At 38.1% G+C, this 18,550-nt stretch overlaps 1 protein-coding gene across 49 annotated transcripts in view; it reads left to right on the forward strand.

Annotated features, from left to right (window-relative positions):
- Positions 1 to 18,550, forward strand: part of RIMS1 (regulating synaptic membrane exocytosis 1) — a 335,886-nt gene that overhangs the window by 256,580 nt on the left and 60,756 nt on the right. For 41 of the 49 annotated variants that reach the window (XM_049817970.1, XM_049817920.1, XM_049817933.1 and 38 more), the window contains 2 exons: positions 2,065 to 2,177; positions 11,237 to 11,403. The exons of the other annotated variants lie outside the window; for them this stretch is intronic. In XM_049817970.1, coding sequence (XP_049673927.1) covers positions 2,065 to 2,177; positions 11,237 to 11,403 — 280 coding nt within the window. The remainder of the gene's footprint in view (positions 1 to 2,064; positions 2,178 to 11,236; positions 11,404 to 18,550) is intronic. 49 annotated transcript variants of the gene reach the window in all.

The following is an 18,550-nucleotide window of genomic DNA, read 5'->3' on the forward strand; positions in this document are numbered from 1 at the left end:
GATAGGATTAAGATATCTGAGTTTTTCACTTCAGTCACTATTTGGTATATCTTAATCCTTTCGTATCTGTCCTTAAAATAAGAGGCCATCTTTAAAAATTTCACCTAAAGTGCTCAATTTTGCCTTCAGATACCTCCATGCAACTTCCATTGAAGTAATTGGAGCTGTGCCTGCATATCTGATGGTGGAACTGGACTCATTGCAATTAAGGTACACATTTACCGACATAATTAGTCATCTGGAATAATTGCTGGGCCCAGTGTGACATTCTGCATGTGCAGAATTTCCTGGATTGGACCCTCTGCGTGTGGGAGATTGAAGATTACAATGATAACTTTATTTCATGCCTTAAACTTGTAGCTGTAGCAGAACTTTGATGTCATTTGCTGTATTTAATTTTCCTATTTTTAAGTAAGAAATGTGGAAGGAGGACATGAAAGCAACATATTTTTCACAGTGATGTCTTTGTATATTTTTTCATACCCAGCCAGCGCACAGACATTCCATCATTTCCACAAGCATTTTTCGGATGGTACGTGCATGCACACTTGTGATTTGTGCAGTAGCACACACTTTAAAATATCCGACCCTGAGTGTACTGTTTGGGGTTTGGTTTTTCTTTTGTATCTTTGTGCTTGCAAAGCACAGACAAAAAAATACATGTGTAAAGTATTCCACAGTTAACAGCATAAAGCCCACATATGAGAACTTTGGTACCTCTTAATTCACAATACAGATCTTTAAGCAACATGATAGAGTACTTATCTTCCACTAATTTAAAATTCTGTGTTTTGTGATTGAAAATTGATTCTATGCAGCTTTTAAATTGGTGTCTTTCTCCTGTCACTGGTCTGGGGAGGGCTGTTTACAAAAAACTTGACTTTTAAAACTCATTGTTTTGGAGAGCCATATAAATCCATGGTTGACCCAAAAGCAGAAGATTTTGCAAATAAAAATCCCAGTCTTGAATTTGTGACCACACAAAAATTTCTAACTAAAAGAAGTTGTTCTGGGATGTTATAACCTGTTAAGACACAATGAGCATAGCGAGTACTTCTATTATTTAGAATAGTCACTGATGACTACTTGGGTCCAGTTCTAGAACTGTTAACAAGTGCCAGTTTTCAAGGTATTCTTTTATTGCTATTCCTTTGCATTTATAGTGCTCCCAAGTTTAAGAATAGCAGTATATATAGTTCCCTCTGAAAATTACCCACTACCACAAAGGTTATCTTATTTTAAGGAACCCTTAGCCCACGGGCTTTCACACCACTCTTTCCGTTAGTACAAGGTCATCTTCCTGTGGCAAGCACTGCCAAGATTAATTGCCGTAATTTGTTCAAATTGAAGAAAATGCACCACAACTTCTTGAAGGTTTGAGATTAGATTTCTTTTTTTAAACAAACATGTCATAGGGAAGTTGAAAGCACAAGAACAAATAATTTCTTTGAAATAGAAGTGAACATTAGAGAGCAAAGTAGTGCTTTTAAAGGACTTTTTGTAAAAAAAAAAAAGAAAATTGCTAGAAAATTACTGTATTTTTTACTATGACTGGTTGAATGGAGAAATTATTCTTCTCAAATTATCTTGAGCTATGGTAAGCAGTTATGTTTTAAAATAGTAGGAGGAGTTAATTTCTTTAAATTTTAATACCTGTTTAATGCAATTATTCTTAGAATGCTACTGTAATATTTTCTACATTTAGGCAAATATCTGGTTAGATGATCATGGATTTCTGTCCCTTGCATCCAGAATACTTAACAGGTTTATAATTCAGCCTATCACCTAAATTCTTTCACTCTTTTCATATCTGTTGCACCAGCTTGATAATGTATAGAAAATTGGGATGTCTGCCCATTTTCAGGTAAACACTCTTGCAATGGAAGTGGTTGATTTCTTGACATAAGTGTTCCTTTGTTCTGTGTTTACACCCTGCTTGTTCTACATGTTTGTACATTTCTTTGTTTCATTGAGATGGAAATAAGCTAAAATTGTTGCTAAACCACTGGTTTTTCCAAAAAGTTTTCACTGTTTTTAATTTATTTTCATTGTGTGTTTTTGCAGCAAGCTTAGTAGTGGAGGAGCGAACGAGACAGATGAAAATGAAAGTGCACCGTTATAATCAGACATCAGGGTCTGGTTCTAGCCAAGAACATGAGCGTGAGCAATATACCAAGGTAACGTCAGTAGTATTGAAATGGTACTTTGGCTTGAAAATTGAAGGCATAAACCTGTTTATTTAAAATATTATATAACCCTCAAGAACATTGTGTTATAAAGCCTGACAGAAATGTCTTCGAGTGATAGCTTTTTAACATCATTTTTAACCCCATCTAATGTGCATTAGACTTAGTCTTTAATGTCACCTAAAATGAATCTGCAAAAACCAGAACACTTCAAAACTAATTCAGGGAAGAAAGATCCTTCAACAGGTGTTAAACAAATCCATGTCACCTCTAGCTTAGGAAGTCCGTGGCCTGAAAATCCCTGGAGACTGGAAAAGTGGGCCATGGAAGTATGGTGGGATGTTAGCCCTACTCTTTGGTTCTTCTCTAAGCCCTTGCTGGTTTCTGACAAGTAGAGGGCTAGACAGAATTAGATCCAATCCCATGCAGATGTTCTCATATTTGTATAATTTTTTTATAGCCTAATAATGTCACGGATAAAGTATTTCCTTTCTTGAAATACATAGATTACTTTCATCTCTTTTCATAAAGATTTCCTCTGATAAGTAAGGGTACATGAAATTACATTAATGAAGCTATATAGAGGGACTTTTTTTTTTCCTTGATAATACTAAAATGATATCCCGCAGCCTTGTAAGTTTAAAACTGTATAGGCTTCTGAGCAAACTGCTGAAATCATCTCGCACATCTGCACTGCCACTTTTACAAATCAAGCTGTGAGGGACTGGAGCTGAACTTTCGGCTAAAGATGTTTTGCCTTGTGATGTCTAGCAGAGGGGGAACATTTGCAAAAGTCAGGAGGGAAAATGTTTAGTTAGATTCTGTGTTTCCTTTTAGAAATACAGCACTGTGTTGGTGTAGGCAGAGTAAAGGGCAGAGGCAAAAGCCAGCAGTAACTCAGTCGTGGGGGAAGCATTCCTACAATTCTTTTCTTCTGGTACCACTGAGAGTTAGGTGCTTTCAAGGAGTGACCACGGGACAGCACTTTGAATGTAAAAGTCCACCGTAAAACATTCAAAGACACACATAGCACCTGTGTGCATTAAAAATAAGGTCTCAGAATAACAGTAGTTGGAAGAAAATCACAGCTTTTATTAATTTAGATTTTCGTGCTTCAAGAGCCACTTTTCAAAGACTTTCTTCTCAGCAGTAAGAACTAAACGCTTGCATTTTTATTTCTACATTTTAAGAGACGACCATTCCATTTGCGAGCAGGTGCCATACAGAAAGCAAGCACCATCATCAAGCTCTCAACAGCTGCGGATATCAGAATGCTCCTGGCATTTGTTCCGGCAGTGCAGGCGCTGGACTTTCTGTCCTTGCCCCTCCAGGGTCACTTCCCCGTGTTTCACAGAACTGATGCGTGCTCCTGGAGGCACAGGTTAAAATAACGGATAAGTGAGGTACTCAGCGGAAACAAAATCAGAAATTTACTTTGGGGATGGGTAAATAGGAAATTGGGCATCTAACTTGTAATATCTAACAGATCTGAAAGATTTGTTCAAGATCTTGTTACGGTTAAATACAGAGGTAACTTTAACAAGGATGTTTCTTTTTTGAGACCACCTCACTGTGAATGCAGAGTGAAAATGAAACACTTCTCAAAGGGAAGAGAAATAAGAGAATCAAGGCTTTAGGCCCTCAATTGCCAAATTGTGGGATATCAGTGCTATTAAAAAAACCCAACAGTTGGGATGGAAATTTCCAACGAGATCATCTCTCCGAAGACAGAATTTGTATAATAATTAGAAGAGCTCATTTGATATTGGGTTTGCCATTACCTTCACAAGAGGTCAACTCGGGACAGGAGGGTGAGATGCAGCATGTCTCTGTGGTACTTCCCAACCAGTTAAGATGTTAAAAAAATAGTAAAAATGGGTTTGATAAAGTTTGCAGGAGAGAACGGTAATGTGCGATCTGAGGACTTTGGCCAGGATGACCAAACATACATCTTTGTTCCTAGTGAAAGGCCAGTTTTCTGATTTGGATTAACTGTGCTAACAGATTGATTCAAATGCTTGTATTTTTTGATTATGAAACATATTTTTTAATCCTGACTCTCTTTAATATTTATCATAAGCATTATTTTTGCTCCTCAATATATTTTTCTTATTGGGTTAATGTAGATTCAGTGTATGATTAAATACTCGTTGGAAAACATCAACCTGCAATGTTACAGATTTCTCTTATCCTCTGGTACCTAGAGTTTTCTAGTGTCATTGTTCATTTTTAAATATATGTAGAAACGAAATCAAAATTCAAATCACACCACAATGAGTACAAAATGGAAGAAACTCTGTTGAAAATTGTTTTATTCAGAATTTTTTTTTAAAAGTATGACCACAACTTTGAGGAAGCAAATTCTCTGTCCGCTGTTATAAGAAAAATACTTGTGGAGTACCCAGTGTTCTGACAGACATGTACTCCTTTCCATGCTAAAACAGTAGTAAGGAGAATGAATTAGTTGTCCTGGACTTCAAAGCCAAAAATCTTTAACTTTTCATGTATTTTCTACATGAAAATGGTGTAGTCCTAGATAGGATGGTAAAACCTACAATAAATTTTTAAGTGCTGAGATCAAATTATATTAGCACATTCTAACACTGTACTATATTCAGTGATGTAGCTGTTTGCTTCATATCTCTGTGGTGATAGTCACCTCTTTAAACGTGTTACTAAAGCAAACCTTGTGCTACTGCCTTTCTTTACCCTCAGAAGATGCTGAAAGTCAAGAAAATGAACCTGAAAGATGAAGGTTTAGACAGCTCTAATCAAAACATAGTAAGTTATATCAGGTGGTGCAGTAAGCTGATGACTGAGACATCTAAGGACTTAAGACCATACCTAATTTCTGCTGCCAAAATCTGTGAAAATTCTTTGAACGCTGCAAGAGCAAGACTTACTTGAGAAAAAATGTTCAGTGGTCTAACAGACATTTTTGGGATAGTGAGAAAGAAATATTAAATGGCTATTACAGAAATGGCAGTTGCAAGCAAAGTTTGTCCCTCTTTAGCAGAAATGCTTCTTTCTTTCCCAAGTAGCACTGTTTGCCCACTTCTTCAGAAAATAAGTATTTATAATTATTAGAGAAGTTATGCTGAGTTGCACATTGAGAAAATATTCCCTTCTACTTTTCAGAGCAAACAGCTCACACGGATTTGATCCTTCCACTATTTTAACATTTGCAAATATGCTTGGTTTATTACATATAAAATTCTCTGAACCTTTCAGAAGTTTTCCTTCAGTATGGACTGGTTCTCCTTTGCAATAGTTAATTAAGTGTATGCAAAATTAATTCCTTAAATTTAAATATGTTTTCTCTTATACTGAAACAAGCATTTTTTTCAGAGGTATCATAACATGGCTTTTGCAATTTCCAGTCCATTTCTTGTGCATTTCTTCCATTTTTGTAATTTCTTCCTCTCAGTTTCTCAATCTTCTAATCTCTGTAAGCAAGCACTAGTTTTTCAAGCATGCATCATGCAATTTAGGGTGTAAACATTTTTAAACATCTCTGTTTGAAACATCCATTAATGGATTTTGAATAGGTAACTGTCTGCTCTACAACATTTGTATAGGTCTTGATGGCTGTTCCGCTCTAATTGTTTTGAGACTTTCACAGAGCTCACATCCTTATTTCCTTCAGTTCCAGTAAGGGACTCCATAATTTATGTGAAACAGTTAAATTCCAAAAAGCTAAATGAAAAAAGAAAAAGAACCAAAACAAAACAATAAACCCTCTACGGATTTGGCAAAAGGGTTTAAAGAGCAGCTTTAAACATCTGTCTGCCTTCTTTCTTGTGTATTGGTAAGGCTGTCGTGGCTAGTAACCACATATTTGTGCTGTTTCAGTGTTTGCGAGAATAAAAACACTTTGGCAGCATAGTATTGGATTTGCATAGATATAAATTACAGTATATCTTAATTAGGCTTTTAATTCAAAATACAGTAAGTTTTTTATTCCAGATGCCACACACAGAACACAAACATCATGCTGTAGCTGCCCCAGCTTTCCAGAGAATGTGCAACACATTTTTTTTGGAAGGACTGTCTATTCAAGAGAGTTACTGATCAGAACACCGTAGTATGTACTTAATAGTATAAAGTAAAAAAAAAAAAGTAAAGTAAAAGGCTCTGTATAGAAAATGCTCTTGAACATTGATGCGATGAGTATCTTCTTTTAATCTCCCTTCATCCGCCTTCCAGAAAAAAAATACTTAACTATATATCATATCGATACAACAGTCATCCCAGTACTGGTAGGGTTTCACAAAATTCAGTGAGGTCCATTCATTCGCCTCGTGGGCTTCACTGCAGTTTTCCCATGGTTTGACTTGCTCATTTTTACTGTTCCCTGTTAGGTAGTTGAGTGGGGTTCCCAGTAGTTGGCTTGGATACTATTATGAGGAGAGTTCCTCAGAATCACTGGTGCTTACTGGGTGCTGGGCCATCAGGTGAGCTGCTCCTAAGACAGAGACCCAGGGGCTGGAAGGAGTCAGAGGTGAGGCCTGGACATCATACCCCATTTTTCTCCTTTTGCTGGTGTAGAAGCAGCAGCAACTCCACAGGTGGTAAAGTGAGTGGAAGGACTGCATTTCAGCTGTCTATATTCCCAATAGTTATATTGAAAAAACTTCTGTCTTTGTAATGCAGAAGCAGACAGTGCAGATAGATAGTTTGGACATTTGAAGCTAGCTGCTATTGTTTGTAAAAAACAGGCCAGCTCTTTAGTAATTGCTGTCAAAGTTGCTGCAAACTTCAGCAACTCTCCTAATGTGATAAATAGTGCACCTCGGAATAGAAATGTTACATAAGCTTTACTTCTGTAAGATATAGAGTTGAAGGAGAAGTGATTGCACTGAAAATTCACTTTATTTTGAAGCTTCAGAATTATGTAATCTTTAAATATAACATGACAGGGAAATTTATTATTGTGAATACATGCAGAGTTATGATGAGCAGGACTGTATCATATTATGTTTGAGCCCAGTCGGAAAACTGCAGGCATTACTTTAATGCAGATGTCAAATAAGTGGATCTTAGCCCGTGACATTTTTCTTCTGAATCATAAGTTCAGGTGTATTGCAACAGTAAAATATTCTTCTTTTAATGATCACTGCTTTGTGGGAGAGTACTATTTGCTTCTGACTATATTTGAGGGGAAAAAAGGTTCACTTCAAAATTGCTTTCAGTTTTTGTCATCTGTTAGCTGAGATGACTGATTATCAGATTGTACTGAAAAGGTGTACCCGGTAGGGAATAAGCAGGAAAAGTTGTATGCCTCCTGTAGAGGACAGTGAATTCAGTAGAAGCAGCAGCTATAGGAAGGAAGAACTAAATCCAGAAAATGTAAATGCTGTAGCACTCAGCATTAACTTGCAGCATCACCGCTTTTTGTGGTAATCTTCTTCTGTGAAGGGAAGGGGTTTCAGTTTCTCGGGAATCACAGCCCTGGCATACAGTATAAAGGGGTAGTAAAAGTTCAACCACGCCATGAAGAACTCATTGAGGAAGGGATGCTCCATGTTTTATGCAGTACCTCTGTGATTGGAATACCAAGGCAAGTAGAAGACATGGATTCAGTTTTTTCTTTATCTCCCTTCTCACTGTAAAATTCTGTTTACCAGCGTATGAAAGGCAGGCTGTTAAGCCAGTCTGATACTTACAAAGCAATTCCGTTTTGTACAGACTGCTGGACTATAGGGAGCAAGAGAAAGCGAGGCTATCTACACAGTCCCCACTTATGGGGGATGATACCTGGGCTGACGACCCTGCAGCAATAAATGGTTTCGTATTGACACTAAACAGTCATTCACTGAGGCTGAGTCCCTAAACAGTCACTGATACACAAGCAGGGACTTATGACTTCTCTTCCAGTTTCCTAACCAGTAAGCTGGACAACCATACTTGATGCTTTCTCTCTCTCTCCTCCCCATCTTTCCCAGCCCATGTAGGTAGCCCATGAAATGTGCAGCAAATTCTGTACGAGTGAAACAGAGGGTCTTCTGCTGCTTCACGTGGCATATATAGTCCATTGTGTTCAACTTCATTATTTTGCTGTTGAATAATAAATTGACTGCTAAACAAACAGCAGGATTCAGATGTGGTTTGGGCCAAAGGCCAGCAGCCTATACCTCCCTCAACACAGAAGAAGAAGGGCTTCCAGCAGGACAAGGGAAATGACTGGAGCTGGCCTTGATGGTTCCCTTCATGGGAGAGCTCAGACTGGGTCAGCCTTCTCCAGCACCGTGTCGTGCTTGCTCAGCGACCACGTGAATCTTCTTCTACCATTCCACATTTACTGTATGCGCTCTCAAAGCAAGGGCCTCAAAGAGAATGTGGACGTTTTGGTGAGGAAGAAAAGTAACTAGACATCAGAATGATGGAGGGGGGAAGTCAGATTGTCTTCAGCAAATATAAATAAAACATGGAGCTATTGCTGAGACACTTTGTTATCATGCATAAAACCCTATGTATTTGAGAGAGTTTGCCTGATTATGTTTTAAACAAAGTATTTTTAAAACCTCACTTGCAGAGGAATCATTTCTAGATATCCTTTAAATATATAGGGAAGGTGAAATCCCTATTTCACTGAAGTCAACAGAAATTTTATTATTTAATAGGATCATGATTTCTTTTGCAGATTGCAGTTCTATTTAGCTCAATGGAAAGCCAGAACATTCCATGTGTTCAGATACTTTTCATGTTTTTAGATGCCTCATTTTAGGAAAGCTTAAAGGATTCATTAGGAATTCTGTGGGAATATTTCATAAAATACCCAGGCTGGCTCAGGAGTGGAGAAGTTTAAGTTAAACTGGAAAAAATTAACCATTCGGTTTTCCAGCCTCTGAATATTTATGTTTAGCTTAAGTAAAAAGTTTTCATAGCTTTTATTCTGGCTTTGAATTTTTTTTAGACTTTATAAGAAAAATATGTCATCTAAAGAAATTTAAATATTCCATTATTATGAAATAGAGCTGATGAGAATTAGTGTGCTTTGTATTTCTGTTTCGGAGAGGTTTATTTTGGAGTCTGAAAGAGGGCAAGCATCAAAATTATTTATCAGACTCTACAAGCCATTTCCAAAAGGTGATCTGAATAAGCATATCAGCATAGTCTCACCTTAACACTGTTGGTCATTTATATTCAAGTAAGTCACACCTAGTTATTTGGAAAGAGAATCTCCAAATAAATCCTAGCTGTAGTTGAAAATATTTTTAAATATTGGAGTTCTTGAGTCCTCTGTGTTACCCACTTTATTAAACCAGAGGTCTGCTACATCTGTTTCCATGTCAAGCCTGTTAGACATGTTATTTGAGCTCAAAGTCATCATGCTCGAAGCTACTCTGAAATTATCTGCAGAGTTTCATTTAGTATTTGAAGCTGAAAATTTCCCCTTAGTAAACCAGAGCTTTCTCTCCTGCAGATGTTTTTATTCAGTCGGCCAGTGCAAGCCCCTCACAGGGTATTGCTAAGAGTTTCCTCAGTGCACAGTTCTCAGGTCAACCCCCCAGGTTTTTATTAATAAATTAGCTTGTGTTTTTAATTTTGGCGTATGCCTTCCAGGAGCTGTGAGTAACCCCGAAACACACGCCAAGACACTAAATGTGTATAACCTCCATTTCTCCTGCAGATTTCTATATTTACAGTCAGTGCTTAGGGTCCTCTTTATTTCCTCCCCTTCTCTACTCCTGTTAACTTCCTCGTTTATCTTAGATGTTTTACCAAGAGGTTTCCAAGTGTGCTGTGGAGACTTCAAACATAGTTGCTGAAAGGCTCTGGAGCAAGAGAAGATAAACCTGGCTTGAGGACAGGAGGCCTGATACCTTCAACTGTACAAACCTGAGCTTGTGTTTGACAGGCTTTTAAAGTTAAGTCATGACATTTGCCGACTGACTCAGCCTGTAACCCAGTGCTTAGTTGAGCTGGGGATATTCACAGACTGTCACAGCTTTCCATATAATTCATAAATAAATTTTTATGACTTGCAATTTTGCAGAGCACAGATCTGGAAAATGAACTCCCTAGCGTGTCATGTCAAACACTGCCTAGTCTTCCCATGTGTTAATAGTTTTCCCATAATATGCCCTGGGAGGTATACCACCGTTTTAGTCGCTTCCCAGCCAAGGCTACTTTGCTTTCTATTGGTAGTGGTTTTTAGGTTTGCGAGCCTGGCAATGATTTGATCCTCATATCTGTGTGACTAAAAATTTAGGTAAGTGTGACATTGCTAGGATTGAAGCTTCCTTTTATACACGTCTGACTGATGATGTGAGTAATACGAGCATTATGTGATAGGTAGTGTGGTGTTGCAGTTGGCTTTAACTCATCAAAGCTGCTGCTGTTAGCAAAAGGGAAAAGACTTCTACCCTCGTCCACATATTCCTCCTGCTGGGTCTTCTGCTAGTTCTCACACGTGTGTGCATATAAAAGCAACTAGATCAGGGAACGGATCTGCCTGAGAAAAAATACCATTTTTGCTCAGTTAGCTTTGTGCCTGACTAGACCTCTAGTATCATGATACACAGAGATATTTTGATGTAGAAAATGCAGGGTTTTTTCCTTTTCTGATAGAACTTGGGTATTGAAATCAATCCCCAACGTCAGCTTCATGTAGCATTACATTTCATTCAGACTCACACGCAGTTCTCCTGTTCCAGACTAACTCTGTACAGGTATTTCATAGCCTGTTTTTTTAGTATTTGAAAAGTTGAAAAAAGGGTCTATAGCCAAATAGATGGTATGCATGTGCTTGAGAAGATGTATGTCCGCTGCATAAATAGTTCATTATTATAGTTCCAGCATACTAAAGAACCAGCAGCCTATTTCAATTCCAATGCTGTAATTTATTTCAAGTGTCTTAGTCCATAAATATCATGTTTGATTTCTTCACTAGACATAAAGACGTTATTTAATATAGGCATTTTTCTAAATTTCATACAGTTTTGTTAGATGTAAAAACAGAATTGTCATACTTAGGTCACTTGTTGTCTCAATATATGCGCTATGTTTTGACGAGACTCCTCACCCTTTCTTTTCTTGATCTCTAGTATAATATACAAACAGATCAGTACAGAAGTTGTGATAACGTCTCTGCCAAATCATCAGATAGTGATGTCAGTGATGTGTCAGCCATTTCCCGAACCAGCAGTGCCTCACGCCTCAGCAGCACAAGTTTTATGTCAGAGCAATCTGAACGCCCTCGGGGCAGAATCAGGTGAGTTCTCAGTGCAGCTTCAATTGTATCACACGCCCTCTTTCATTTAGTGCCAAAATACAATCAGAAATTATTGAAATGAGATGACCGTAAGATATTATGAAAACATAAGAGAACATAAGAATTTATGAAAAATGTTACGCGCATATAAACCGTCTTCCATTGATAGCCTAAGATGACTATGATGATTTTTGCAGTTGTGCATCTAAAACAGAAAGCAAACATCCCATGAGGAGGTGACAGATTAATGTGTCTGTGGCAAGTGAAACTTGAACACACATTATCATGTCATTGCTAGCTATGAATCAGTATAATCTATATGCCAATAAGGTATTACAGCAGAAATGTTACTAGATTTTTAATCTAAAGAATTTTCTTTCAAGAAGGCTTTGTTTTCCCTTCTTCCAATCTATGTATTCATTTCCTTACATACCTGCTTTTATTTTGCTGTTTCCATGCATATGATAAATTACTAGATTTGAAACAAGTACTTGTATAGTAATTTTGATATCTCTGGTTCAAAAGTAGTTTAATTCATTTGCGTTATCGATAACAAAATATCTCTTTCATCTTTGATAATAATCTATTCTTGGTTTAGTGCTTTTTTAGATACACACTTCCTGTCTTCATTTAACTTAATGACAAAACTCTCACCAGCTGTAAGGGCTGTGGGATTGGCTTGGTAGTCTATAATTACATCTACCGATGTCTAAACTCTCAAAAATTTGACTTTAAGTGTTATAAGACACAGGAAGAGTTAGGAACTATTAAAAAAAAAAAAAAAAAATCCCTATGGGGGAAATCAGTCTGAATCAGGCATCATTTACTACTTCAGAACACTTCTAGACAGACCACTATCCGACAAGTCCAGCTGGAGGCTTTTTGATCTGTCCATGCAATGGGAAGGGGTGTTAGGGAAATCAGAAACTGACCTCTATATATGAACTAGCTCCACCTCATTTTCTTTGTTAAGGGAAGTTGATGAGGGTATTCAAAGTCATGTTTCAGATTGCTGAAATTATAACCTGGGAGTTTCAGTAAACCATAACCCAGCAGAACACTGCGGTGGAACTGTAAATGTATTTAAAGTTATTGAAGTGTTTAAAGTTATTTCAATTCATGTGTTTAAATGCTGCATTTCATTGTGACCTAGCTTTTCAGTATTTGTCCCTTACAGAGGGCTTTAGTCATACCAAAATACTTGTATTTTCCAGACATTGAATTTTCTCAGCTAGGTCCTGTCACAGGGCAGGTTGAACAAAATAGGATTTTTTTCCCCTAAATATCTCTATGTTGAACAGATTTTATCAGAGATGTTCCCTAGGTTCAGAATGTCTGATCACAAATATCAAGAGTGAGGAGAACCAGTAACCTGATGTGAGGCTGGGAAGGGGGAAACCTAGGGTCAAATCCTTGCTTCCGTTCAACCTCTTCCATTCTAATGAGTAGCAGAGCACCTTGGGTACAGGATTAGCTGACCTAGTTAGTGTACAAAACCAAGTGTCTGCAATGGGAGCTCCAGTTCACCTTCACTCTGGACCCCTAAAGTGTGATATAAGTAGAATTCAGATGCTTTCCCTTTCTGATACTGTCCACAGAATCCATACCTCAGGGATTAGACACTTTATACTTGCTTGCTTTAATTTTCTCTAAATTCGGGTAGTACTTCCACAGTGAACAAAGTGTATAGTAATAATATACAGCGCAGCTCATTCAGTAGAAATATGTGGAAGAAATTAACAGATCATAAATGACTCATAAATTTCAATATTTTTCTTCTAACCTGGCAGAGGTTTTGCTTCCCTGAAAGACCTGTTAAAATAAGTGGGACATGCCTAATGTACTATCTTTGCAATTAGCCTATTTCAACCATTAAGTGCAGTGGAGTGAAATTTAAAATAATTTTGATGTTATGTTGGAAAACATTGTATCCAGCAGATTAACATCCACTGTTCAAAATTTTCCATTTGAGTTGTGCACACTTTATTTTTGGATGATTGCCTAGCATCGCTACGAAAAGGTCAAAGTCTTTAGAGACCTGCAAAAATGTTGTATCATGGGAATTAGATATCGAAAGAGGTCAGAATGAAAGGAGGTTGGGTGTTGAAGAAAAGCAAAAGGAGAAGGCATTTTGATGATGATCTGAGCCATAGTCAGCTTCCTACGCTCCTGTACAGGTAGCCTCTAGCACATAGTCTTTAGTCAATTCTTCGTGCTGTTTACTTATTACATGGAAATGAAGAGTTAATTTGGGGAAAGCGTTGATTGTATTACAATTTTTTCAGAGTGAGATTCGTGCTGTTTAACTTTAGTCTTAAAAACTACATATCTACAGTAGAATTCACGTAAAAAATAGGGGTTTGTTAAATTGTCTAACTTCCCTTAGTCATCATTAAAAGGAAAAAAACCCACCTACTATCTTCAATGGTTCACCTCATCTTAAGATAGATGTCAAAGACAGGTGAATTGTCCTCTTCTAGCATTAATTTTTGAAGGAACCCTAGATGACTATTTTAGATCGGTTGCTTTAATTTTAGACATCTAAAATTAAGTGAAATGGATTCTTTCTCTTAATTACTAATGTTTCTTTAAGTTCAAGGTATTAGAAATTTGAATTCAAGTTTGATTAGTAGTTTGAAGTTCAAATTTTATTTTTGCCTGCAAGGAACCAGATGTTAGCCTATATCAAGCAGGATGGGATGGGATTGGATGGGATGGTCGAGCAAGAGGGGCAAGGAAAGGGGCATTTTTTGACTTCTGTTTTACTGGAACCACATCTTCATTTGGAAGTGTGTCAGCCCAGAGGCCATGGCAAGTGTGTGAGTGTAATGTTAAGTTTAAAGACAGTTTGTTGAACTGCCTGTTTTTTATGCACCTACTTTTGTTCTCCAGATACCTTCTGGAGATAAGAGCTATGAAGAACCTAGTAAGCACACAGAAGTTCAAAGGAGATGGCCCAGTATCAGCCATCTCACTAAAATAAGTCATTTAACTAGTATCCTTAGGTGTCTTTTGTATCCAGAAGAAGACTACACAAATTCAGAATACACAAGCAAGATTCCTGGTATGCGTCACCTTTCGACTGGGTGTCTCCATCTCTTTCTCTGTTGAGTAGAGAAAAATGAATCCTAGGGCTATTGACCAGCAAGCTGAGTAAATGAAATGGAGAAGTGTGACTGGAGACTACTCCAGAGTTCAGATTAGTAACCTGAAGCGAAACTGTGCTCCTCTAACATTTCTGCATGAGCTAAAAAGCACTGGATAGTTATTCCTGTTACAGTCGTGGTGTCAAATTTCTGAATGTGAAGCGTGCCAGCTTAAGACAGCAGTAGTTTTAGTTAATGTTGTTAGTCAATATAACCCCATCATACCTCATATTAATGCATCTGTGAAAAGGGATGTAAATTAAGCTCCTAGACATATCCTAGACATACAAGATACTGTCCTTTTCAGGGCTGCAGGAAAGCAAACTTTGGTTGTAATTTTGTACAAAATATCATTACTTTTAAATGTCAGAAGGACTGAGGTTTCAGCTCATAATAAGTGTGGTTTACATCCACTAACTTCACCACCAGGTCTGCCAGCACAAACAGCTTCCTGACCTTTCCTCCCAAATCCTAATGGAGGAAAGATCCTTAAAAAAATCTAGCTAATGCCTTTTCCCTATCAGTCCAGGCAGAATCGATCTCTCTCTCTTCTCTATCAGTTTTGAAGACTTGAGATTCTGTCATTTCAGACAATGTATTCTATATTATCCTATGTTTATTACTAGTTATTTCTTTATTCAAAGCAGTAAAGATTTTAAAACCCAGAAGCACATCTCTCTTTCTTGTGGCTCTAAAGTCTATGTGTATTCGCTGTAAGTGTAGAACAATTCGTGGGGGGTTTCAGCAATTTTTAATATTAATAAGTAACTCTGGTAACTTTACTCAATCTACACTGTGCTTTTAATAAAGTACAGCATTTATAGAATGAAACACTGTCTGAACAGCAAGGATAATCCAGTTGATGCAGAACAACAGAAATACTGTGTATCTTATTTGAATAGCTAGATAACACTCTAGCTATTCTTTGGGTCAAAACTCCCAAACTTAAGGTTTTTTAGTATTAGGAAACTTGAACATGTTGAAGAAGTTAGTAACATAGTGAGATCAAAAGCAAATCTTTCTTTTCCTTTACCCAATGACAAGACTGTGTAAACCTTTTAAGGCAGAAGACTAATTTCATTCCTACATTATGTTTGTAATTGAATTACCTGTCAGAAAACTGTGACATAGCATGCATGGAAAATACCATTAGTTAATCTTCAGTCTGGAGATTTTGTTGATTAACACTTCTAATAGGTTGCAAGAGGGAATTATGATTGATGCATGTTCTAAATATATGTATATAAAATAGCTTCTTAATTTCTAATTCGTTAGCATTTTCAGGTGAATGTCATAACAAATGGCTATGCATGGATAAACTAGTCTGCATATGAAATTATTCCGAACATCTTTCTTGCTACCATGCTGGGAAGTCTGGTTGACTGCCATGCCCTCTAGTGGAAGTGCAGGCAAATATCAGGAATTTTTGTTCTGGGAACAAAATGTTCTGGCAGAGGCAGACTTGTGAATTTGGCTTGCCATGGCATTTGGAGTTGGTGTGTATTTCATGACTGAAGTCAGAATACCAGTCCTTCTTTATGGAGGTTTGCTTTCATCAGTCATGGTCTTTATGCATTCATAATACAGTCAAGCAATACTTTGTGCCTGTGTATGCTACAGATGTTACTGTATATGACTCCGGAACATTTCTCACATCCTAAATGAAGCAGAAGGAAATTTTTCACGGTTTAATGCAAATGATTGATAAGTAAGAATCCATGTTAAATACATGGTGATTAATCAGCGCCATATGGGCTTGATCAGACAAAGAAGGGCATTTGCTCACTTCATTAAAAATGATGCCCAATGATGTCATTGCATCATTTTTCATTAGGGGCCTGCTTAATGCAAAGACACCTGGATGTCTTGGTGATGTCAAGTAGGAAACTGTCATGCGTGGTAAAGGTGAGCTGGAGGCTTCTGGTTTGGAGGATTTAGCAAGCTGGCTACCATAAGGCGTTTCACTTAAATCTGATTGAACAAAATTGCTAAATATATGAAAGAGTAGATAACTAGTTTTGAGGTGAATTTCTCTCAGTGTATCTGGGTTTCAAACAAATTGCCCCTGCATTAGGAATATCACTGTTATTCCTCATTTTAAATTTGAAAACCACATCTTTATTAAGAATTACATTTAGTATCTTAATAAATGTGTCATATAATTATGTATGTGCCATATTTTAATCTGGTTTTACATGCTTTGCTTAATTGAATGCTTAAGTTTAATTTAAATATTTTAAATGAGCTTATCAAAGAAAGAGGGTAATATGATGGGTTGTAACAGTGGACTTAAACCAGCCCTAATTTATTTCACATATTATACCATGCCACTGAATGGCTTGTATCAGAAACTCGTATTTGCTTCTTGGGATTCAGGTATGCTCTCAGCACATTACTGAAGGAAAAGAATGGGTTTTGGTTCATACTGTCAAACTTTATCTGACAAACAGTTTCATCCCCAGTTTTCAGAACAGCATATACAACTTGCATGTAGCTGTTATTCTTTCCATACACTAGAACTTTAGTGCTTGTACATTTGAGCTTTGGACCAGGAGCAATGGAGGAGGGAAATGCCGACACGCGATCAAGTGAGGAATGGTTGATGGGTTGATAAGCAAAGGGTGCAGGGTGACGGAGACGGGCAGGACCTCGTAATCAACAAACAGGGCAGGAAGGAGCCCGCCCCAAGTGTATGCAGGTGAATAAGGATGTGCTTGAGAGGAGAGCGTTTGGGGGAAGCTCTCATACCTTTATCTGGGAGATCAGCACAAGTGGGTGGCTCTCTAAATGGCCCATGCTCTAATGCATGGGGAACAAACAAGAGGAATTGGAGGTATGTTGTGCAGCTGCGGGGCTGTGATCTCATCATGATCACAGAGACGTGGTGGGATAGCTCACACAACTAGAGTGTTGCAATCCACGGAAGCACAGGGCAGAACGGCAAGGAAGGGTGTTAAGTGGGAGAGCAGTTATGCAGGGAGCTCAGCCTAGAGATGGGTGATGAACCAGCTGAGAGTTTATGGGTAAAGATTAGAAGGCCACACAATGTCTGCTATGGACTTCCTGATCAGGACGAAGAAGTAGATGAACCCTTCTTCCAACAACTGGAAGTTTCACATTCACCGGCTCTGGATTTCATGGGGAACTTAAACCATATCGGTATCTGCTGTTTGAGCAATGCAGTAGGGCGCAAGCAATCCAGGAGGTTTCTGTAGAGCAGTGATGACCAGAAGGAATATCTGGACCAAGGACTCAGCAGAGGATGATCAGATATGGGAACATTTAAACAAACTGCACATGTACAGGTTGTTGGCATGTGACAAGATGCATCTGCGAATACTAAATGAGCGGTGCTGACCGATGTCATTGCCCCTCAATAATCTTTGGAACATCACGGCAACCGGGGAATGTTCTTGAAGACTAGAAGAAAGAAATTGTCACTACTATCTTCAAGAAGGGCAAAGGGGATCTGGTGAATTATAGGCCTGCCAGCCTCAGCTCAGCCCCTGGGAGGGCAATGGAACAAATAATCCTGGAAACCATTTCCAAACATACAGAACAAGAGGGTGGTTATGAATAGTCAGCACGAATTTACAAAGGGGAAATCGTGCCTGACCAACCTGATAGCTTCCTTTCATTAGTTGACTTGCTTGGTGGATGAGAGGAGAACAGCAGATGTTCTCTATGTTGTGTTTAGTAATTAGGCTTTCAGCACTCTTTTCCAAAGCATCCTCATAGACAGACTGAGGGAGGACAGCCTAGGTAAGTGAACAGTGAGGCAGATTGAAAACTGGCTGAACGCCAGGCTCAGAGAGTTGTGATCGTGACACAAAGTTCAGCTGGAGGCAAGTCACTAGTGGTATACGCTGGGGGTCAATATTGTGGCAGTACTGTTGAACATCTTCATTAGTGACTGGGATGATGGGGCAGAGGGCACCCTCAGCAGACTTGCAGACAACAGAAAACTGATGGGAATGGTTGATAGACTAGGTGGGTCTGAC

Source organism: Accipiter gentilis, chromosome 15, assembly GCF_929443795.1.
Source record: "Accipiter gentilis chromosome 15, bAccGen1.1, whole genome shotgun sequence".
Lineage (NCBI taxonomy): Eukaryota > Metazoa > Chordata > Aves > Accipitriformes > Accipitridae > Astur > Astur gentilis.